The sequence below is a fragment of the Lichtheimia ornata genome, assembly GCF_029851405.1.
Source record: "Lichtheimia ornata isolate CBS 291.66 chromosome Unknown scaffold00042, whole genome shotgun sequence".
Lineage (NCBI taxonomy): Eukaryota > Fungi > Mucoromycota > Mucoromycetes > Mucorales > Lichtheimiaceae > Lichtheimia > Lichtheimia ornata.
In genome coordinates, this window is record NW_026695362.1 from 203,316 (window position 1) to 226,141 (window position 22,826).

General features: G+C 44.4%; 6 protein-coding genes across 6 annotated transcripts; 3 read left to right on the forward strand and 3 right to left on the reverse strand.

Annotated features, from left to right (window-relative positions):
• Positions 1 to 2,288: 2,288 nt before the first annotated feature.
• On the forward strand, positions 2,289 to 10,348 carry O0I10_008176 (uncharacterized protein; the record flags this gene model as incomplete). Its single annotated transcript, XM_058488183.1, has 3 exons — positions 2,289 to 9,632; positions 9,691 to 9,775; positions 9,834 to 10,348. The coding sequence occupies 3 exons, from the start codon at positions 2,289 to 2,291 to the stop codon at positions 10,346 to 10,348; spliced, it is 7,944 nt and encodes a 2,647-aa protein (XP_058341076.1).
• Positions 10,349 to 11,299: 951 nt separating this feature from the next.
• O0I10_008177 (uncharacterized protein) lies at positions 11,300 to 13,587 on the forward strand (the record flags this gene model as incomplete). The annotated part of the gene is made up of 8 exons (XM_058488184.1): positions 11,300 to 11,546; positions 11,631 to 11,710; positions 11,826 to 11,948; positions 12,026 to 12,184; positions 12,239 to 12,326; positions 12,392 to 12,471; positions 12,529 to 12,837; positions 12,901 to 13,587. The coding sequence occupies 8 exons, from the start codon at positions 11,300 to 11,302 to the stop codon at positions 13,585 to 13,587; spliced, it is 1,773 nt and encodes a 590-aa protein (XP_058341077.1).
• A 219-nt stretch (positions 13,588 to 13,806) lies between these two features.
• On the reverse strand, positions 13,807 to 14,625 carry O0I10_008178 (uncharacterized protein; the record flags this gene model as incomplete). The annotated part of the gene is made up of 6 exons (XM_058488185.1): positions 13,807 to 13,944; positions 13,997 to 14,124; positions 14,195 to 14,207; positions 14,296 to 14,337; positions 14,393 to 14,439; positions 14,541 to 14,625. The coding sequence occupies 6 exons, from the start codon at positions 14,623 to 14,625 to the stop codon at positions 13,807 to 13,809; spliced, it is 453 nt and encodes a 150-aa protein (XP_058341078.1).
• A 1,120-nt stretch (positions 14,626 to 15,745) lies between these two features.
• Positions 15,746 to 17,396, reverse strand: O0I10_008179 (uncharacterized protein; the record flags this gene model as incomplete). Its single annotated transcript, XM_058488186.1, has 6 exons — positions 15,746 to 15,815; positions 15,876 to 15,962; positions 16,021 to 16,139; positions 16,195 to 16,527; positions 16,587 to 17,101; positions 17,174 to 17,396. The coding sequence occupies 6 exons, from the start codon at positions 17,394 to 17,396 to the stop codon at positions 15,746 to 15,748; spliced, it is 1,347 nt and encodes a 448-aa protein (XP_058341079.1).
• Positions 17,397 to 18,336: 940 nt separating this feature from the next.
• O0I10_008180 (uncharacterized protein) lies at positions 18,337 to 18,819 on the reverse strand (the record flags this gene model as incomplete). Its single annotated transcript, XM_058488187.1, has 1 exon — positions 18,337 to 18,819. One exon carries the CDS (start codon positions 18,817 to 18,819, stop codon positions 18,337 to 18,339), a length of 483 nt encoding a protein of 160 aa, XP_058341080.1.
• Positions 18,820 to 19,054: 235 nt separating this feature from the next.
• Positions 19,055 to 21,903, forward strand: O0I10_008181 (uncharacterized protein; the record flags this gene model as incomplete). The annotated part of the gene is made up of 11 exons (XM_058488188.1): positions 19,055 to 19,454; positions 19,534 to 19,813; positions 19,884 to 20,144; positions 20,219 to 20,426; positions 20,488 to 20,500; positions 20,559 to 20,602; positions 20,662 to 20,982; positions 21,053 to 21,106; positions 21,197 to 21,668; positions 21,735 to 21,786; positions 21,852 to 21,903. 11 exons carry the CDS (start codon positions 19,055 to 19,057, stop codon positions 21,901 to 21,903), a joined length of 2,157 nt encoding a protein of 718 aa, XP_058341081.1.
• Positions 21,904 to 22,826: the final 923 nt, after the last annotated feature.

Sequence of the window (22,826 nt, forward strand, 5' to 3'; positions counted from 1 at the left end):
TGTATGGGTAGTCATTCCCGCACTCATGTCGAGAACGTTTACGCGAGATTCTACCATCTGCTTGAGCTATGTCGGTCTAACAAATCTTGTCAATATCCTATTTCGAGCATACTATTCACCTGCATACCTCGTCAAAGTAGCTGGATACGCCATCTTTGTGAAGGTAGTAGTCATTAACCCAGCCTCGGCGAAAACTGCTACATAAAATGCTCCCAGCCAGTTGAGGTATCTAAAGACTCTCGTCAACAATATCATACTAGTGTGAGGGTATACTATTCGCTTGCATACTTCGTTAAAGTCGCTGTATACATAGCCGTCCGAGTCCTTGCCCACCCATTTCCCACTAATCTCTTTTCGCAAGTGTTCACCCCCATCCTTTAAAAATCATGTCGGTCAAAAGATTCTCTCCAAGATCAATCCGATGCACGAGCATATATGTAAAGCACTTGCTTACGTTGAATGGATCCTTGTATTCATCTTCTTCCCTTGCCATGTCAAAATTAAAGAAAAGGAAAAGGTGTGCGACTGTATTGAAAATGCGTGTGGCACTTTTAAAACTAGGGGTGGTCACGCTGTAGCTACATTGCAGTAGTTGTGGGTGTTTTGTTTGTTCGCACTGGTACCCAGATTAGGAAATCATCTACAGCAACCTACAAGGATTTCGTTGTAGGTCTTTGTACAACTACAATGTATGTATGCTATGTACAGCGTGGCCACCCCTAATGAATAAGGTTTTCTGCGTGCATCCATATTTAGTATAGGTCAAGAAATGGACCTGTAAGCTCATGTCATAAAAACCGTGATTCAGTTGACAGCTTCCATTATCCATCGTAGCTCCCTCCAGATCCACTTCGCCATGACCATACAAGTTCTCTTTCATAACCTGCATCAAAGTCAATCCGCTATACAGCTAAACAATGGTAACCATCCGAGGCAAAGCATGCATTGTTCTTGGTGGATCATTGTTGCCCTATCTTGCTAATGATACTACTCTTTGTTAACGTAATTGTAGAAGCGCACTTTTTGCATTAACCAATCATGTAGTGACGGCCCCTCCTCAGGCATCTTATGAGCCATTGATAACTCTTGAATCTCAACCATAAGACAACTTGGGATATGAAAACACAAGGTGTCATGCCGTAAACCTCATTTCATTGGAAATGATGAAATACTACATCATTTAATCATATACGTGCTGGGGCTATACGACTCAAACATCCCCTTGAGGGTATGTATCCACACTTTTATACCTTTACGTCAAGGGATCATCTCTCATACAGTTTACTAATCACATGACTACCAGTGTTCGACGTACTTGATGTATGTAGGATTGTTACCCTTGAGGCCGAGAGAGTCATGTCGTATTAGGTCTTCCTCTCATGTTGGCTTTGGGTTCGCTCTATAAGTGCTTGTCTAAAAAGATTTCACAAAGCATAGTGTAGGGGGAAGAAAAGAATGCTGTTGTCATGCTGATTGATAGACACAAATGCAAGTCAGATTGCGTGTACGACATTGTCGGGTTTTGACCACGTTCAAAAATATAAAGCTTATTTAGGTTTTGCACAAATGTGTGGTCTGCGCTTCAGCCCAATCTTTTTTTTGATTAACCAGTTGGCCTGCTTGTGACATGAACAAAGTTTAAAACTGCATCAAAGACAACACAAATGACATCATGGGTGTCGTTTGACAAAAAACAACAGACACGAAAAAGGAGGGAAAGGGATATAGGAGGAATAGAGTATAAAGTTGAAGAGGCAGGGATCAAACAAGGAAACATGCACCGGGATCATTTAAAAAGTCAGCCCAGAAAACAGAGAGTGACTTGAGGAGGAGGAGGAGGAGGAGGAGGAGGGGAGAGGAAAAGAGAGAGGTGTAGGTAAGAATGAATGAAAGAATGAATGAAAGAATGTGTTGAGTATAGTATACAGCAAAGGAAAAGGAGAAAAAGATGATTTGAAAGCATTATCCAGCAAGGAGATCATGATCATTAAGCATAGGTGGAAGAAGTAAAAGTAATAATAGCATGTATAGTATTGAGCCCAGTACATTGGTGAAACATACATGCAAGATAGATGAGAGGTTTATTATGAGAGTGCTGTTGTTTCGGTGCATTACACAACACATAATACGCGGGATTTCCAGTACGCGGCAGCACACGGTCATTGCGCACAGAGGGAGGGAGCACAATTACTCACATAGCACATTGTTCTTTCTTTCACTTTTTACACACACACACTCTCCTTTCGTTCCTTTTTCTATTTCCTCACTTCTTTACATATTTAAGCGACATGAGGTGGCAGCCATTGCCCAAGATCGCGCATGGCATTGCTGTCTACCCATTCACACCGTCCCTGCCGACGACTACCACTTCAGCAACGCATCAATCACCACAGCAGCAACAGCAACACCAGCAGCAATATTTATCGACATCGCGACCGACAACAGCTTATTCGACTATCCAATCGCCTCTCTTGTCACCTGATGCAGCTTCTATCTACACCAATGTATCGTCTTCGTCTTCTATTCCAGGGTCGTCTTCAGATTCAGCAGCAACGACGTCGACGAATCCAGCGGATTATGCTTGCTTGATTCCACTTGAAGTGGGCGATGAGCTGTTCATCCTTGAGCAACAAGGCCAATGGTATAGAGGCTATGTTTTATCGTCTTTGGAGGAAGGCAACAAGGCCAATACAGCTCCCATAGGTTGTTTCCCTAGGACGCATGTGCAAATCAAAGAATACATCGACTTGGATCCAAATGAGACCGATGCTACAGCAGCCTTGGATCATCATCGACTCTCATTGCTTTATGCACCTGATGGCATTGGTCCTTTATCGCCAGCATGGGCATCTTCTTCTTCTCCACCACCGCCAATCCCTGCATCACCTCCACCACCACAACCACCCGATTTGTCACGTTCATTATCCGAATCACATATCAAGACAAAGGATATGACAGCTACGAGACATCCTCCTCCACCTCACCACCACCATCATCACCATCATCATCAACGCCATTCAGTCCTCTTATGGGATCAGATTCAACAACAGCCACGTCCCAAGAGTATGGTGGATAGAGTGGGTGAAGAAGAAGGTGACGATGTAGTCAAGCCAAGACGAGCTACACCACCCTCTTTGATGCTTGCACGATTCGATCAATCAACAATTACAGGGAGCTCTGAGCCTTTGGTGGATGAGATTGGTGCCTGTGTGAGCGAATGGAATTGCTTGTTATACAAGTACTTGGATGAACGACGCTATGCTGCATTCAATTCGGTGCGTGATCATATCAATTACTTGTTTCAGGCACGACGTCAATTGTTGGATCAGGCCTTGTCAAAGGAAGAATTGTCGCGATTACGCAAGGAGATCATTCATCGCATGGTCATGCTCAACTTGTCACAGCATCGAGAAATGATCATTCGACATCCTGAACGAGGTTACATCCTGGATGCCAACAGCACTTCATTGCCCATGTTGCTAAGGATGCATTGGAAATATGCACTTGCTGAACATATTCCACTCACAAGCTCGTTCCAAGTCGTGTCGCGTCCTTCGATCACACCATCCGCCAAAACGCCTTCATCCTTGGATCCTGCTACTGCTGGTGGTGGTGGTAGTGCAACATCCACAAGCAATACGACATCATCGCCAACGACATCACAACAGCAACAACAACAATTGCCATCAGCTGCACCAGCACAACATGCCTCATCACACAAAGGAGCCAAGTTCCATCACTTGTTTTTCGAGTACAAGGCGTGTGTTGCTCATATTTGTCAACCGGGCGAATTTACAGAGTTGTACTTTTCATTGTACAGTGCGGCTGAGAATCGGTTCTTGACGGAGCCATTTCAAGTGGTGTTGACATTCAATGGGATGCCTACGGATGAACGTCAAATTGGCAAGTTGCAGACTTTATTTGCGGATCTTTCGGCACATGATTTGAATGATCATTTGTATCTGGTCTGTCGTATTGTACGATTGGGCAATATGAAGTACAGTGACAAGGAAAAGGATACATTGGGTACGATTGGAAGTCATGCATCTTTGTTCTTTGGTGGTGGCGGTGGTAGCAGCAACAACAACAACAGCAATCATCATCATCACGAGTCGACGACATCAGCATCACAACAGCATCGCGGCAACAGCAACAAGTATCAGCCATCAGCAACACGACGACCTTTTGGATGTGCCGTATTGCATTTGGGACCCTTGTTGGAAAAGGAGGATCAATCACCGGGTGGAACAGCTGAACTTTTATCACCTGGTGGCACCAATACCATGGGAGCTGGAGGATCTGTAAGTAGTAGTACCGGTAGCATCAGTGGCGCAAGTATCAGTGGTACTCCGACTACGAGTGGTGGTGGTGTTGGTGTTGGTGGCAGCAATGGTTCAATCGCAGGCGTCGATGGTGGTGTTGGTGGCGTTGGAGCAAGTGCATCAGGGACATCTGCTGGAACGGCTGGTGGTGGTGGATTCAAGCATATTACACAAGCTGAGCATGACATTCCGATTTACACGGCTGCCTCTGAATCGACATTTGCGACATTGCATGAAGATATCATTGCTCACAACACCAAGGATTATGTCAAGAATCCTCGTGCTGAGACATTGTGCGTGTCGTTGCGTATGTTTTTCGGTCAATTGGATGATGTCCTCAAGACGAATGCTGCTCTGCTACAAGATGTGCCACGTACGCTACGTCTTGGATTTCCGGATGTGGCGTTTCCGGATGATACACGTAATGAATTGTACATCACATTGAATGCTGGCGACTTTGTACAATTCGCATCACGATCCAAGAATATCCAAGTGACGCTGTGTGCACGTGACAATGTATCGGGTGAAGTGATTGAGAATGCCTTGTCAGCTGGTGCTGGTGCGCCCTTCACAACGTATTGGGATAGCACTGTTTTCTATCATGAGCAACGGCCACGATGGGGCGAGACACTCAAGTTGCAAATGAAGGATCATCGATTATGGGAGCGAGTGCATTTGTTTTTCACTGTACGACATCGCAGCAGCCACAACACAGGAGGCAGTGGATCATCAAGTGAAGGCAGCAATGATAAGGTCATCAGTATGGGTTTCTTACCCTTGTTCCTTCCACCAGCACATCGATACTTTGTGGCGGATGGGACACATACACTCACCATGTACAAGTATGATCGACAATTGACACATCCTCGTATATACTTGGATAATGTACCATGGTGTTCAAGATCTTCAGCTCCTTTCAATATGCAACAACAGCAGGCTCAAGATTTGGTATCATCATCATCCCCTGTGAGTGGTAGCAGTGGTGGTGGTGGTGGTGGTGGCAACAAGGCTATGGGTAACAATGGTGGCAGCAGCGGCAAGCATTCAACATCGATCTATAGCCTCAAGAATGCGAATCGCACTTACAGCTCGACATCCATCCAACACAGCACAAGTAGCAACAGCGTCACATCGGAATCGCAGTATTCTTTTACGGATGCTGCAGCTGCAGCGGCAAAGTTGAGCCCGGTGAAGGACACATTGACAGTGACAACATTTTTGTGTTCGACACGCTATACACAAAATGAGACATTGGTCAAGTTGCTGAATTGGCGTTCTGTTTTGGTGAATGAATCCAATGATGGTGGATATGACGAGCTGCTTCAGATCCTTGACAAGTTTTCATTTGTGGGCGAGATGGAAGTGGTCAAGTTTTTGAATGACATTTTCGATGCATTGTTGGATATTTTGGTGTATCGACATCGGGATTCGAAGCGTGGTGAACGCGTGTGCGACGAGGCATTGGGTGCTATTATTTGGGTACTTGGCATTGTACAAGATCGGCGTTTCAGCAATTTCAGGCCCGTGCTTGATGTCTATGTGGAGCAACGATTTGCAACAGATGAAAATACATCAGCCAGGCTTGAACATCAGCATCAACGACGATGGCGACAACAGCAGCAGCATCTTGGATCGACAAGCCGAGATGATTTGGTCTATGAGCATATGCTCAAAGGGATGTTGCGGCTATGTACCAATCCAAGTGAGCCGAGAAAAGCCAAGCGTCTACGCAGCAGCATGAAGGTGTGGGAATACATGTTTCGGTTTATGGTGCGGTCACGAGCGATGCAGCAACAACGTGAAGAGGAGGGTGAGCGTGGATTGCGTGATATCATGTTTCAGGAGGAATTGCAGCAGCTGCTCGACTTGATTGGTGCTATGATGAGTCCGGATCAACCTAGCGTCATGATTGGCACACAAACATTGGCACTTCAGCACTTTGCGGATATCCTTGGTGAATTGAGGCGCGTTTTTACACCACGGCAATTGGTTGATATCACTACAGGATTTGTCAATGGATGTGCACACGTGACTGGAAAATTGGTTGGCTATCGATTATGCATGATTCTCGCCATTGTACGTGGGCCTGTATTCAATGATCACACCTGTCGTTCGGGATTGGCCAAGAGTGTGTTCAAATGGATTACGGTGTGGCTCAACTCTTACATGGCAGCAGCCAAGAATGTCATTTTCTCAAGGCAGCATGATTCGGATGCGGTTGTGGAACATCAACAAATGCGGTTGCCACGTGTACAATGGCTTGAGTATTTACGCTTGTCATTGACCATCATCAGCGAGGTGCTTGACAAGGTGCGAAAGTTGTCAGGGATGACATCGCTTGGTTTATCTTCTGGATCCATGTCGCCATCATTGTCAACATTGTCAAGACCGATTTCCATGGCAACCAGTGGTGATGAAGATACGGCTACGCTTGAAGAATCCTATCAGCAGCAAACAGAGCTCATGACCACCACAGAGATTGCATTGCAGCTTGTACCACAGCTTTTGAATGCCTACAAGGATCTGCAACGGTTGACTATTCAAGCTATTCATGCCTCGGGAATGGGTGTTGCTGATACATCATCAACAATCACCAGCGGTGGAGCATCACAAGGAGGTGGTCGTACAAGTTCAAGGCATTCGTTGAGTGTGTTGCGTGATCGATCGAGTTCAATGACACTAAAACACTCACCCTCCATGATGAGCAGCAGTGGTGGTGGTAGCGGTGCTGGTGCTGGTGCTGGTAGTCATGGTGGCTCGACAACAACGACTGAAGGTCCTGGTGGGTTCTCTGTTGTATTGCAAGCATTGGCAACATCTCCAACAACACCATTTCCATCGACATATCCGTTTCAAGCAACTTCGCTAAAGAACAATCCTTCAGTGGTGGCAACCGGCAACCTTGCTGCTATGGTGACAACGGGCTTGTTCGATATCACGGTGGTATTGTTGGAATTGTTTCATTTGACGCCTCAACAGCAATGGGTGGATTTCTTATGCAACATGTATGAGAATGATGGTGCAGAAGCTATGGCATCCTTTTTGCGACAAGTGGTACACGTATGTATGGCTATGCTATTTGGTGACAGCGTGCAGCGATTGGATGAATCACATGCCAAGGATGACAGCATTCACCATGAACAAGATGAGGCGGCTGATACACGCAAGTTACCAGATACTTGGCTCAATTTGTCAGTGATTGCACACAAGATTGTATTGTGCGACATTCTCGGACCTGCAGTGGCTGTATTTGATTTACCAGGCTTACGCACGGATCATCATACTGAGGAGACTGTCATTGAGGATTTGTGGCGTACATTCTTGGTCGGTTTGTTGCGTGTCATGTCAAGTCCACGTTTGGATATCGAGACATTCTTGCCACAAACGCAGCGAGTTGTATGGAAGCTGGCAGACAACATGAAAGGTGCTGTGGGTGCAAAGAGTCTTATGACATTGTGGCGTTTGGCTGGACCCAAGGTGACAACAACAACAGCAGCAGCAAGTGTTCGACAAGTGAATGGATATTCGTCAAATGACACGATTGAAGAGGAGCGGTTTATCTCAGCGGATGAAGGAGAGGATGATGACATGGAGAACACGGCTACTGGAAACGACATTCAAGTACAAACGCGGCAATTGAACGATGAGAAACAAGCTGATGGTGATCAACAAGAGGCGACAACAACATTGAATGGCTCACCACCCTCTTCTTTGCAACTTTCACTTGTCCCGGTGATTCTACGTCCATTGTGTGGCACAAGTTTGACTTTGCATGACAAGGTGCGGGCGACAGCTGTCAACATTATGGCTGATATCATTGCTATCGAGTTGCAGACATTTGGCGAGTTATCACGTGTTCAAAACTTGTTGATCAGCACGATTGATTTGCTTGTGATGAATGAGAACAAGGGCAATGACAGCATCAAGGTCAAATTGATTCCAGAGTTGTATGAAGCACTCGAAAGGAAGTTACGGGCTCGAAAGGTGGATGATGTGTTCATTGACACTGGTAGCAAGCTGGTGGATTCCTTGTACAAGTTTTTGGATTTGCTGCTCAAGATTCGAGGACTGCCATTGGACAATGATGAGTTTGTTGAGGATCGTATCAGTGCTATGCTCAAGTTGATGGAATTTATTCAAGTGATCAAGCGTGAGGATATCTACATCAAGTATGTGCATCAGCTTGTTGGGATGCATGTTGACAGCAGCAACCATGTCGAAGCCGCCTTGACCTTGCAGCTACATGCCAATCTTATTGCTTGGGATCCACACGAGGAATTGGAAGCGATTCATGACTTGAACTTGCCGGCACAAAGTGCGTTTGCACGTAAGGAGCGATTATACAAGGAGATGTTGGCGTATATGGAGAAAGGTAGTGCATGGGAGTTGTGCATCAAACTATGCAAGGAGCTGGCAGCCGAGTATGAGTCCACCTTGTTTGATTACACCAAGCTGAGCGAGATCCTGCAACGACAAGCTCAATTTGCTGAGGACATTGCCAAAAAGGAGCGTTACTTTGCCGAGTACTTTCGTGTGGCGTTTTATGGTCGTGGATTTCCATCAAGTGTGCGGCATCAGCAATTCATTTATCGTGGTCTTGAATGGGAGAAGATGGCATCATTTGTGGAACGCATGCAAAATCAGCATCCGAATGCACAGCTATTATCTGGGAAATATGCAACAGCGACTGTATTGACGGATGAGCAGCTGCGTGAACTTGACAATGAGGTGGATGCTCAATATTTGCACATTACAGCTGTCACTGCCGAACCAAGCAACATTGATATCCTCGAGAATCCACTTGTGCCTGACAATATCAAAAAGTATTATGCATCCAACGATGTATGGCGATTTTCCTATTCACGACCTTTCAACAAGGGTGCTACGATGCAGCAAGAACCACCAGATGCTAGCAAGCCTGAGATTGACTTTTTGAACTTGTGGACGATGAAGACCGTGTTTACATGTGAAGAGTCATTTCCATCCACTGCTCGTCGTTCCAAGGTGGTGTCGGTTGAAGATTTGGAGATATCGCCTATTGAGAATGCTGTTTTAGCCATGGAGAACAAGAATGCCGAGTTGATGGCGCTTGAACGCAAGTATGCAGCCTATCTTACACAACGCAGCAAGCAATCCAATGTACAAGTCAATATCAGCCCATTCTCTATGGCACTTAATGGTGCAGTGGATGCTCCTGTCAATGGTGGTGTTTCCTTGTACAAGAAGGCGTTCCTCACGGATTGGTATTGGGAAAAGAATCCGGATATGAGATCATGGGTTAGGCGACTCAAGACGGCTATCAATGAGCAGGTATGTGAAGGGATGTGTATAAATGGCTGAGAAGATGAACTTATGAAAACTTGGATAGGTTGAGATTATTGAGCATTGTTTGGAGATCCATCGACGATTGGTGTCACATGATATGCGTCCATTCCATCGTACACTTGTTGATTGTAAGTATATATACACACCTTGCATCTATGTATATTAATCATCTTTTTCTTGGTGTAGTCTTTAAAAAGAACTTCAAGGATGAGATTGAATACCTTCACAAGTACAAAGACAGCCATCGACAACAAGAAAGCGAGCATCCATTAGATGGTGGACATGCCATGGGAACCAGCAGTAGCACAACAACCATTGGTAGTGGCAGTGGCAATGGTCTCAATACTCGCTCAGCATCCATAACAGGAGGTGGTGGTAGTGGAACTGGAGGAGGAGGAGCAGCAGGAGGAGGAGTGTCACCCCTATCACGCGAATCGACTCAGGAACGACCTGCATTGACACGACAAAACTCGGCTACCAGCTCGATTGCCAGCAGTTTACCACCTTCACTTCCAATGTCACCCGTATTTTCCACCATGCGATCCCCACCACCACCATCTGATGTACGTCCAGCAAGTATGATGATGGATTTACCCACTCCTTCCGAATTACCCGAACCAGCTATTCCTCCTTCACGTGCCGAAACTCTCTCACGAAGTCTCAAAATGTCATTACGAAAGAAGAAACGTCCACAAACTTAAGCGATCTACCATTCTTTCCTTTTCGTCGTCATATCATCACACTCCTTTTTTCTTATTACCCACTTTTACGTCGTATATCTTTATATTCTATATATCTTTATCAGCCCCCCTCCCATGTCACTTGCTCATTATGGGTATCGTTATTGTGAATACAGTTGTTAATTTAGAATAGTGTTTTGCTTCCAACCAAGTCATTTGCATTTATGGGGTATAAAATGGGGAGATGTCTACATACACACATACACACACACACGCTGGGAGGATAGTTATACTGCTAAAGGATGAAGAATTGGGGGTTGTAAAGAGGAGCTTGGGAATTTTAACATGGCCAGCAACCTAATTGACAATTGCCTGTTTTGATAAAAAAAGCGCTGCACGCACAGTATAAGATCATGCATCATGCATTGCACAAGATTACATGTACACTCACCCACCCACTCACTACTTTTATGTTCGCAACGATCTTTTATGCAACATCTGTGCTGATTGTTGCTACGTCGTTGCCGTGGCAATACCGTAGCATAAAAAGGGACAAGGGACGACATAAAAGGAGCCCCATCACAAAGGCTGCTTTTTGATACAGTTCCTTTTATATAAACATGAATAGCGGATTATATGATCAAAATGGGATTCACCAGGTGACCCACACCCATAGATGATTCCATGCGCGCACACGATGAATCGTTCTCCCCTTTTTTCGTGAAGACTGCAAAGCTTTTCCATAACGGTGTGATCGTGAGTGTGGCGTCTTGCTCTCTTTGTCATTGCACACAGAAAGGGGAAAGGAGTGGGATTGGGGGAAGGGGAAGGAAAACATCATCTCGTGAACACCCACACATTGCATCTCATTGTTTTCTAATATACTCTCTTTTTCCGCTTCAATCTTTTTTTTCTCTTTCTCTCTTTCCTTTTCATCATTCATGACTCCACGCTTCTTGATGTGCTCGTATCATGCTACGTTGTAATCGATTCAACCCTACCACCAACATGTTGGCTACTACTACCACTACTACCACCACCTCCAATGCATCATCATCATCAGCAGCAGCAGCAACGAATGATCTTGTGTTTAATGATTCAGATATCTCAATGACGCTTACGATCGATGACTGCTGTTGTGGTCAAGCAGATTGCTCTACATTGCAATCTTGGACACGTACCGTTCAAAAGCTCGAAACGGATGCTCGTCTTGCTGCTGGTATGTTAATACTCCTCCTTCTTGTTGCTACTACATGTCACTTTTCGAGCTCCTAACCTATTGTGCATTTTTCTCTTTGACAAGAAATCGGGCAAAGTCTATTACAGAAACATGACAAATATGTGTTTGAGACTGACAAGTTGAAAAAGGATCTGCATAACAAGGCAAGTATGTGTGCCTTGATACCCGATTTGCAATTTTTCCCCGCGCGCGGGCGCGTGTGCACCCTTGTCGTCATGTGAAAATGTTATGCTTATAGAATCGTATGTACTCGATTAGGCACACGAATATCGTGAACGTATACGTGATTTGGAACACGCAGTGCAAGTATCAGATACAGCCAAGCAGGAGCTTCATCAAGACAATAACAAGTGGTACTGGAAATGGAAACGAACCCAATCGGTCGGTAGGATAATAACCCATGCTCTCCTCCCTTTGCTCCCCTTTTCAACTTACATGCCCTCTTCATGAATACATAGACATTGGATGCAACAGCAGCAGATCTCGAAATAGCCAACAATCGATGTACACAGCTATCCAATGAGCTAAGGAAAAAAGAGCTTGAAATTGAAAAGCTGCAACCTTTTCGAGTTGAATCACGCGAAGCTCATGCTCGTGAAGAAATGCTTCGTGCCAAGGTAAGAAAAAAGTACATCACCTTGTAGCTTCATTTAACTCATTGGTTGTTAAAGTTGGATGATGTGCAGCACGAAGTTGACACATTACGCAGGAATGACAAGGCTTTACAATCTCGCATGAGAGCCATCAAAGACAAACATGGTGAGTGAGTAAAGTGCTTTTATTATTAACATTGATTTATTCACACACCTCCTTCCCATCCACAGCATCATTGAATCGTGCCTATGAGGCCTTGCAAGCATCTGTGGAGACACGTAATGCAAAGTCATCACGCCTACTCAACCAAGTAAATAACATGCCGATCACTAATATTAATGCAACATCAGCTGATAATGTGACACAGGCCACCATGGTGTCACATTCAACAAAGCTCAACGAACGCAAAATGTCATGGAACGATCTTAGCACGCTGAGTAACGAATTACCACCACCCCATGAATTGATGCCATCGTATTCAACACCTGCCATACCGGTATCAACCATGGCCCCTGTGCCTGAGGAAGAATCATCAGAGTCATCATCATCCAGCGCTGATGATAGCGAGGAGGATAATGCATCATCGATCCAACACCATCATCACTATCATTACATTTTACAAACGATGAATCAAGAATTGAATCATAATACTACTACCACATTATCCTTTGAAAAAGTAAGTAGTAGATCATGATCAGCCATGCTATGTATAGGATGACTCATGCATATGTATTTGAAGCATTTAATGGATCTGCATGATGCAGCCAAAGACAAATTCGAGAGGTTGAGAGGTACCGAAGCACTTGAATTAAGCCGGCAAGCCAAGAGCGTTTTTGATATGCCACAAATGGGCAAGTTCAGCAATGCCATGATTGAACATATCCTTGCTGACATGGATCGTCAATTTGCAACCACGGTGCCACCCGGTTGTAACACATTGCTGCCCACCAGTCAGCTCTATCAAGACTTGCTCAAGGAGATCGGTGAGCTGCGTACCAACCTTAATGATCTCAAGATCGATTATGTAAAACGACTCAAAGAAAAGTACATGTTACAACGTCAACAACAAGAGGCAAAATGCTTGCAACAAGAACAAAAACGACAACAGCAACAACAATCATCATCCATTCTGACAGGTATTCTTGCTAGCATATTCCAACGACCGATAGAAAGCAGCAACAAACAACAGCATACAAGATTGTTGTCAACGTCGTCATCAGCTCCTTCGAGAAAGCAGCTACACCACCCTGTCCCTCACCAACCACAGCGTCGGTTCCATTCACGTAGCACGAGCACTTTATCGGGTCACAGCCATCATCGACGCGCCATTGGCATAAGCAATACGCGTGGTGCATCTGCTCCAGAATTGGATTTGGATATGAAAGTACGTGGTTCTTTATCCACTAGTTTATTTGTTGGATGGTGATGATCTCTTTCTTAATCCTCGTGTCTATAATACCCCCACCCCTTTTCACACACATTTGCATCCTTTGATCACCCTCCACACACATTCACACAACATGCACTACGCTAAACAAAGATTCATTCGGTTGTATATACATCAAATATCGCTAAATGTCAGAGAATGTGGATGGGGGTTGGGGAATATTCATGTGAACGTGGCGTTTTTTTTTTTTGTTTTTGTTTATGTGAAATCATGCCAAGTCTCGCGAAGCTCGTCGTCATCCGATGAATAGTCTGGGTCAGAGTCGTTCATGTCCTCCTCCTCACGCTTCTTCATGCACTTTAAGCAACGGGCTTTCTCATTGTGGCGGCGTTGGTTCTACAATAAATATGAGTACCCCATCTCCTCCTCTTTCATATGCAATACATACCCTCGCGAATTGCTCAAGTGGTTTGGTTTTTGTACAGGTCATGCAGGTCAACGTGACCGTTTGCTTGGCTGTGCATTGTTTGCAAGTAATGGTCTTTTTCTTGTTGTTGTATCCTGCAGGTGCATAGGCTGTGTGTGTGTCGAACATCAGTAAAGAGATCCACATCCTATAAAATGATCCCAACCCTCCCAAACTCACGGTTGAAAGTGGCCTAAATAAAGGATGATGATGATGATGATGATGATGAGTATCCCATTTCCCATGCTTCTCAATCGTCCCATCTCGCTCGCCTCGCTTACCTTGGCCAACTGAGTCTTTGAAAATGCGTCCAACTGCTTCTCCTATACACATCCTATTAGAAAAAAAAGCATCGCGAATACGCGAGTGTACGCTTACCTGGTCGCAAAAGATACACTTTAATGTCTTGGGAAGAGGCATTTGGTCTACCATGTTTCGTGAGTTGTCGTGTCAATGAGTGGGGGGAGGCCATGGGGAGACCGCGTATCGAAATGAAAAGCAAAAGATCAAAGGCTGTCAGACTTACCATTGGCTCGGTATGTACCGTGAGCCTCATTCCAAGAAGCTTCAATGCGGAATTTGCCAGCGGGACCGTTGTTGCGAGCACTCATGGCGGAGGAGAGCAGTAATGGAGAAAGAAGAAAAGAGAGAGCGAGAGAGCGAGAAAGAAAATGAGCTTTATCCACCGCAAATACAGACAAAGAACTTTAACGATTGTCACACAAGCTACCCAGCAAGAGAAGAATCAAATCAGGGATGCTTCTTGTGTGCCTGAAATGGGAACAAGGCAATGTCGTTTATCCATGCTCATACAATGAATATTTCATATAGGAAATCCATGCTCTCATCGGATTGGTAGTGTTTTATTGCCATTAGCATACGGCTACTACATACTATACCATGTAATGAAGAGATCGCCCACTTGTTGTGGCTTCACATTTATCAACTCTTTACCCCTAATTTAAAGAATCAGCGGCCAAATGAGATTCTCAAACCCATCGAATACACAATAAATGCTCCATTACTGCTCCATTCAATGTCGTTTGTCACGTGAGCAGTGAGATCTTTGAACCGGAGTAGGTTGGGGAGAAACGAGCCCAGTAGATTTTCTCGTTCAAGATCAACAATGATGTAAACCACTGGTAGGATGCGTTTGAAGATGATACCTATACACCTTATCCATATGTTTGAGTAATGATGACCCACCTCCTAAAGAAGCTATATATAGCGATCTACTCATATCTCATGCGTCTGCAAGCAAAAGACAACTCTATTATGATAGACACAAATGCCTCGTATAATGCACGCCTACGTGTCCTATGTGATCAGCCTCATAGCATCCTTGCATAAATGCTGTTGATAAAGGAGAATTGTGTGCTCATGATGGCGTGTTTGATTACCCATGCAAAATCATGATCTGCCACCATCACCTATTGGCTATCATACAAATCACTTTCTTTGTCCAAATCCCACAAGTACAAACATTGATTGATGTGCTAAGGTATTTTGTATGTATTTCTTTTTTGAGCGAATGCTAAAGACTAAAAGTACAAATGAGAAGCGGATGGATGTTTGTGAGATGGGATGAGATTGGTTGATAAATGTGATGTGTGAGAATGCGTTTGTTGTATGGAAGATGAATGGGGCAATAGGTAATAAGAAGGGTTATTAAAGTACTGAGTAATATGATGATGGAGGAGGAGAAGGAGGAGGGGGGAGATGTGGTCTTGTTCAAACGAGCAATCGGGTATCCAAGCCATGTCCAAAGTCCATTACCATGACCGTGTTATCTTGACGTGCACTATTCACAAGCATGTTAGTTTCATGGTTGATATATGGGGATGGTCGTTGCATGACTTACGCTATGATTTTGCTCTTATCAAACTTGACATCAAAGATCCAACTTGCTTGAGCGGCTGATTCGAAGCTCAAAAGACATTCACCGGTTCTAAAATGGCATCATTTAGTCTTCCCAGTCAAAAGGATAAAGCAATGTCGAGTTTTACCTTATGCTCCACACACGAACGGTTTGGTCATAGCCTGAGCTTACAATCTTTTCATCATCAAATTGGAGTGCTCGAACAAGGCCTGTATGGCCACAAAGAACCATGGTACATACACCGGTCTATTTACAGATACATGAGTAAAAATGTCATTTTGGATAACGATGGCGCGCTTACCTCTGCATCCCATACGCGAACGGTTTGGTCATTGGATCCACTGACAATGCGTTTGCCATCAAAGCGTATGCAAGTGACACCATGTTCATGGCCAAGATATTGACGAATGCATGCACCGGTGGTGATATCCCACATCATGATTGTACCATCACCGGAACCGGAGACGAGATGATTACCAAAGAGTTGGATGCTATTGACAGGACCACTGTGACCTTGGATGACGCGTACAAGAGCACCTGTATTGAAATCCCATATCCGGATGGTGGTATCCTTGGATGCGCTTACAATGTATTGGTTGTTGTAGCAAATGTCAAACACGCCGCTGGTATGTCCCTAAAGAATCAAAGTCAGCACAGCACATAGGGTAGGGAACAAACAATGGGAAGGCTTACCTGTAGTTGACGTAAGGGTTGACAGCGTTGGATATCCCAGACAATGACGGTGGCATCGGAGGATCCCGAAATGAGGACTTGATCGTCATACTTGAGACAAAGGACACTGCCCGTATGACCCTTGAGTGATCCAATGCATTGATACGTAGCCATATCCCAAAACTTGATAGTGCGATCACGGCTGCCGGTGATCATCTTGTGATTATCGAATTGCATGCAATACACGCCACTTTGATGTGCCATTAATGTGTGAGTAGTGACTTGACCGGTTTGCCAGCGGTGAATAAGTTGATGCTTTTGCTTGTAAAGGTAATGCCAATCCATGCGTCGTTCATCCATATTTTCATCTGATTGCACGATCCATTGTTGCTCAGCCATGCGTGCACGCCATAGTTCATTGTCGTGGTAAATCGTTCGCCAATGACGACTCACGCGAGATACAGCCATCAAGCTATTGAGATCAAGGAGTGACAAGATGCGGCATCCAAGCTCATAGGGAAGTCGTGCAAGGAAATCTATTGCATGCATAACTAAGTTTAGTGAACTCTATCCCAACATGGCAAATGGATAATTATAATAAGACTTGCCTACTTTGTTGCCTGTCGTTTCAAATGGATTCTTTGGACGAGCCACAGTCAGCTGCATTGAAAGAGTATCCAAGTTGTAAATAGGATCTGGTGCTGTAGGTTGACGAGTGGTAGGGCTTGCTACAGGAAGTGCTTCTTCCATGACAATGTCGTTACAGAAATGGGGCTTGGCTATGGGCATCTGGTTGGACATGGAGTGCTGATTGTGAATGTAGAATGACATGGTGTAGTGTAGGGGTTGTGTGTGTGCGTGTGTTCCTGTTTCGGTGATAGATAAAAGCAGCTTTTGTAAGTGACAATAAAGAAGGAGAACGAGGAAGAGGAGACGAAGAGGAGAAAGACTGAGACTTACAGAAAGAACAATAGGTATCAGAGAGAGAGATAGCGAGAAAGAAAGAAAAAAGGACACGAGAGAGAGGGTGAAAGTGAGAGAATGGTGGTGGCAGCCCCTTGAAGCTTTTAAGACAACAAACATTTGCTTTCGTGTGTCGACCATAAAAGGGTGAATGCTTGCCAAAATTGTTCGAAGTAAAAGCACATCCACAAAAGGTAAGTGGAGGAGTTTAACATTGGTAGATCCGACATGCATGAAAAAAACAACCTATCTCTGGTATCCAAGTACACACATGCCAACGCACACACAAAACGTAGTAACCATGTGAACCATATCATGTTTGAAATAAACGTGCATCTTCTGTTACAACACCCTATGATCCATTTGGATAAAAAGAGATAGTGTTAGCATCGTTGAGTCCCGTTACTACTATTGCTATGCTATTATGAATACCAACGTATCGGTAACAAGTACAAGTCATTGTACTACCCTTTTAGCTTCACTTTGTCTGACAGCCCACCCCCTTTAATCCCCCGCATCAAAGAGGCACAACAATAACCCATCCATTTTCAGTCAACTGTTATTCCACATGCATTCTCACACGCACAAACGCACACACACACACACACACACACACACACACATACATGCAGCACAATTGTACCTTCAACATTCACACACACGCGCACACACATTCCAACTGGGTTCTTTTTGTTTTGATAACCGATCATCATCATCATCATAATAACATTCACAAAGGAGGATAATAAAAAACAACAAGGATATAGGAGGGTACTAAGAGAGGAGGGAAAGGGGGTGCATTCAAGCATCATCGTTTGACACGTCCTGCTGATCCTTCTTCCAATCCATTGAATACCTCATGTACTTCAGCTTGACCGTCAAGGTGATCCCAAAGGGCTGTAGCATCATCACTGCCACGCATCTGCTTGAGCCACTCGTTGCCATCTTCCTTGCAATACTGCCAACACCAAGCAATCAACATGCCATTGATATGACGTTCATGACACCTCCGTACAAGCTCCAAAAAGTCGTTAAAGGATAGCTGCTGGTATGCTCCAAGCAACGCCACCTGCGATGCATACACATTGTTGGATAAGACACTGACGATCGTTGGGATAACGTGGTCGTGATTACTGTGCTGGTGCTTCTCGCCATGCTGGTCCGTCGATGCTGCCAATTCAAGTAGAGAATCAAAGTAGTGTGTTTCTTGCTCTTGCGATTGCTTTGATCGAGAGGAATGAGTACTGCAGCCTTTGCCTGTGAAACAGCCTGAACATGTTTGGCAGCTCATTGTTGTTTGGTGGATGTACAAGAGCGGTATCTAGCCTGGTAACTCATTCAGCTCCTTTCAATAAATCAGGCCTTTGGGCCATGTCTTGCACAAGACTTGTATCACAAAAGACATTGATATATAATATACCTTTGCATTATCTTTCTCAAAGACATAATCTAGTATACCTCTTTCCCATTCCATTCACTTTTTTCCCCTCTAATCCCATTGTACCCTTCCTTTTAACTATTCTCAAATGGTCTTGATACGATCCGTTTTCCTCTTGATCTATGCATCGATTTGTTGTTGGTGGATGTGTGGTGCTACTGCCAAAGATGACTCCTCTTTCAAAGTGGGCGTGGGCATTGGTGATATCACAGGCCCCACTGCCGAGATCATGATGATGGGATATGCTGAGCTGGGACAAACAGACAAGGGCATTCTGCAACGCATCTTTGCACGAGCCTTCATTGTTGCCACTGATACAGACCGCGTTGTCTTCGTCAATACGGATACCCAATCCATGGGCGACATTGTCAAGAAGCGAGTGGTGAAGAAATTACAAGAATTGTATGGCAACAAGGTGTATACAGAGCAGAACGTAATGCTTTCAAGCACTCATTCCCACAGCAGCATGGGAGGCTACTTGCAACATGGTACAGAATTTACTAGGATTGGGTTATTTGCCCATATATGTTTAGGACTTTGTTTGACCAACAAACGATGTACATGTAGCTCTTTATGAAATCAGTGTCCTGGGATGGATTGAAGAAACCACAAAGCCTATGGTGGAGGGCATTGTCAATGCCATTGTTCGTGCCCACGATCATTTACAAAATGGCAGCGTCACTGTCACTCGTGGTGAACTATTGGATACCAACATTAACCGTTCGCCAGCCGCTTATTTGCTTAATCCCAAGGAGGAGCGTGCCGAGTACAAGTACGATGTGGACAAAGACATGACGTTACTTGGTTTCCGCGACACAGATGGCAATGGCCTTGGATTACTGAATTGGTTTGTGTTTTTCCTCTTTTGAGTAAATTATGGTTCATTGTGAGCTCACGTAATCTTGATTTTTCCCAAGGTTTGCTGTACATGGTGTCTCGGTGAACAATACCAATCATTTGGTCAATGGCGACAACAAGGGTTATGCTGCTTACGCTGCTGAAAAGCATTACAATCATGGAAAACCAGGAAGCAGGGGATCCTTTGTAGCTGCTTTTGCACAAGCAAACGAAGGCGATGTCAGCCCTAACACCGAAGGCGCTTACTGCACAGGCACTGATATACCATGCGATGGTACGCGTGAAACGAAATGCCCAGGCACATCTACTTGTAATGGAAGGTAATACAAGCATCTAAAATGCAGCACAAAGACGCAACTTTAAACTTATTAAATTGTGTACGTGGGGAAAATAGAGGACCTGGATGGAAAATAAGCGACCTTGAATCCAATCGTATCATTGGTCAAAACCAAGCTGATAAAGCGATCGAGCTTTTTGATCATGGTGACAAGCTCATGACCCTATCAGGACCCATTGACTATCGCCAAAAGTACTGGGACATTAGCAATGCAGTGATTAAACGAGAAGATGGGACCAATGCATCACTATGCCCAGCTGCTATGGTAAAGTACTTACAGTAATAGTCGAATAAGTTTGTATTGGCTCACATCTTTTGTGTATTAGGGATACGCCTTTGGTATGGAAAATAGGCGTTGCTACATTAACATGCATTTCATTTACATCATTCTTTGTAGCTGCCGGAACAACGGATGGACCTGCACTCTCTGTATTTTATCAGGTATGTGATTCAAGTAATGGTTAATACCCTTATCCCTTGACACATGATGACATCCATAGAATACCACTCATGGTAATCCATTCTGGGACCTTATTGCTGACTTGCTCAAGAAGCCAAGTAAAAGGCAAGAAGAATGCCAACAACCAAAACCCGTACTTCTCAATACAGGCGAGATCACCTTTCCTTATGAATGGCAGCCAAGTATCATTGACGTGCAGTTGATACGCATTGGGAATTTCTTTATTGCAGCTGTACCATCCGAAATGACCACCATGAGTGGAAGACGTCTTCGCAAAGCTATCAAAAAGGTGTTGATTGAGCAGGGTGTGGGAAACAATGACACTTTGGTCATTCAATCAGGCCCTGCAAATTCGTATGCGGCAAGTATCCACGAGCACGAAGCATTCATTTCATTGTCAAACCAGCTCATCTTTTATTGTCTTTGTTTAGTCTTATTGTGCAACTTACGAAGAATACCAAATGCAACGCTATGAAGGTGCCTCGGTATGTAACGTAGCACACATGTATGCAGCAAATGGGAAGAGCTACGATGACTCACACGCACACACGCATGTTATTATTTTTGTTACGTAGACACCTTATGGACCACACACGCTGGAAGCTTACATTCAAGTGTTTACCGAGCTGGCTACGGCCATGGCCAAAAATGAGCCAATTCAAGATTCCGAAAAGCTACCTGATTATACTGGCAAAGCATTCAACTTGTCGCCATCGTATCCTGCCGACAATAGCGGCGTGGGCAAATCATTTGGCGACATTATCAAGGATGTAGAAACCAAGGATGGCAACTTTTCACGAGCGGATCACCCCGTAATATCAGCTACCTTTGTCGCTGGTAATCCACGCAACAACGTCAAGTTGGATGGTACATTCTTGACGATTGAGCAAAAGCAGCAGCAGCAGCATGGCAACGACACGTCCTCGGTTTGGAAGGTGATTCGAAACGATCATGATTATGATACACGCTTTCACTTTTCTTACAAGGCCAAGCTCTTTGGATTGTCCCAAGCCAAGATTGAATGGCATGTCGATGACAACGTATCTGGTATGTGGGTTTTGAAAAAGGTACAAAAGTAGTACAACGAGATGAGCTCATCATTGTCATGTAAAGAGGGGACCTATCGAATTGGATACTTTGGCCACCATAAAAAGACGCTGACTGGGTAAGGATTTCTCACTTATTTATGCAACATACAACTTGGCTCATTTTATTGTATCGATCTTGTAGTGAGGTCAAGTCCCATCAAGGCTATTCTTCCGAGTTTACCATAGTACCATGAGAATAACGATTGTATTGCGTTATCCGTTTACCTCAACCCATCTTAATAATATGTACACGTCTATGCAAACACATTACCCGAACTCGTAATATTCATCATTGCAGGAATTTGCTATCCTTCACAGGTGATGCATGATACTTGTACACTATTTAGGGAAGTTCATAAAATGCCAACTAATACCCCATTCCTCCCATTCACCTTTGTTGCCCAACCCAATGCATGTGATCGGTTGTCCTGCTCCAGCTCATCATTTCCATCCTTCAACTATCTTGATCCGATGGGATTTGACTGAAAAACGCTCAAACACAGAAGCATCATCCAATATCAGAAGAATCAAATTGGTAAGTTATTTGTGAACTGCCGGCTAATAGCCCATTCCTTCCATTCACCTTTGTTGTCCAATCCAAATGCACACGAACGATTGTCTTGCTCCAGCCCATCATTCCCATCATTTAACTTTCTTGATTCGAGGTAACCTGGTAGTAAAGGCAATGGCTGTTGTTGGATCATCATTATCATGTAAAGTGTAAAATGGCACACACCCTTTTGCTATACGTGAGGATCATCATTTCTTTTATTTACGTGTACCTATTGTCTATCGTGAGGGTGATGACGACGATGGGTGGATGGTGTGTATAGGGTAATTGATGAGCGGCCTCAGTGTAATAGCAGTAGGGGATTTAAACTTGGGGGCCGGTAGCTCCACGACTTGAGACAACGCTTCTCTTCTCTTTCTCACTCCTCTGCTTTTATTCCATTCACAACATCTCGATCAAGGTAATGTATTATCAAAGAGTGCTCTTATTGGCTGTGAGGTGTTAATGTAGTTCTGAACATGCATTGTCAGGGAGTGAGTGTGTGTCCAAATGCTGAGGAATGAGCGTGGTTGGTGGTTGGTGGTTGCCATGGCGATATGGTTGCTT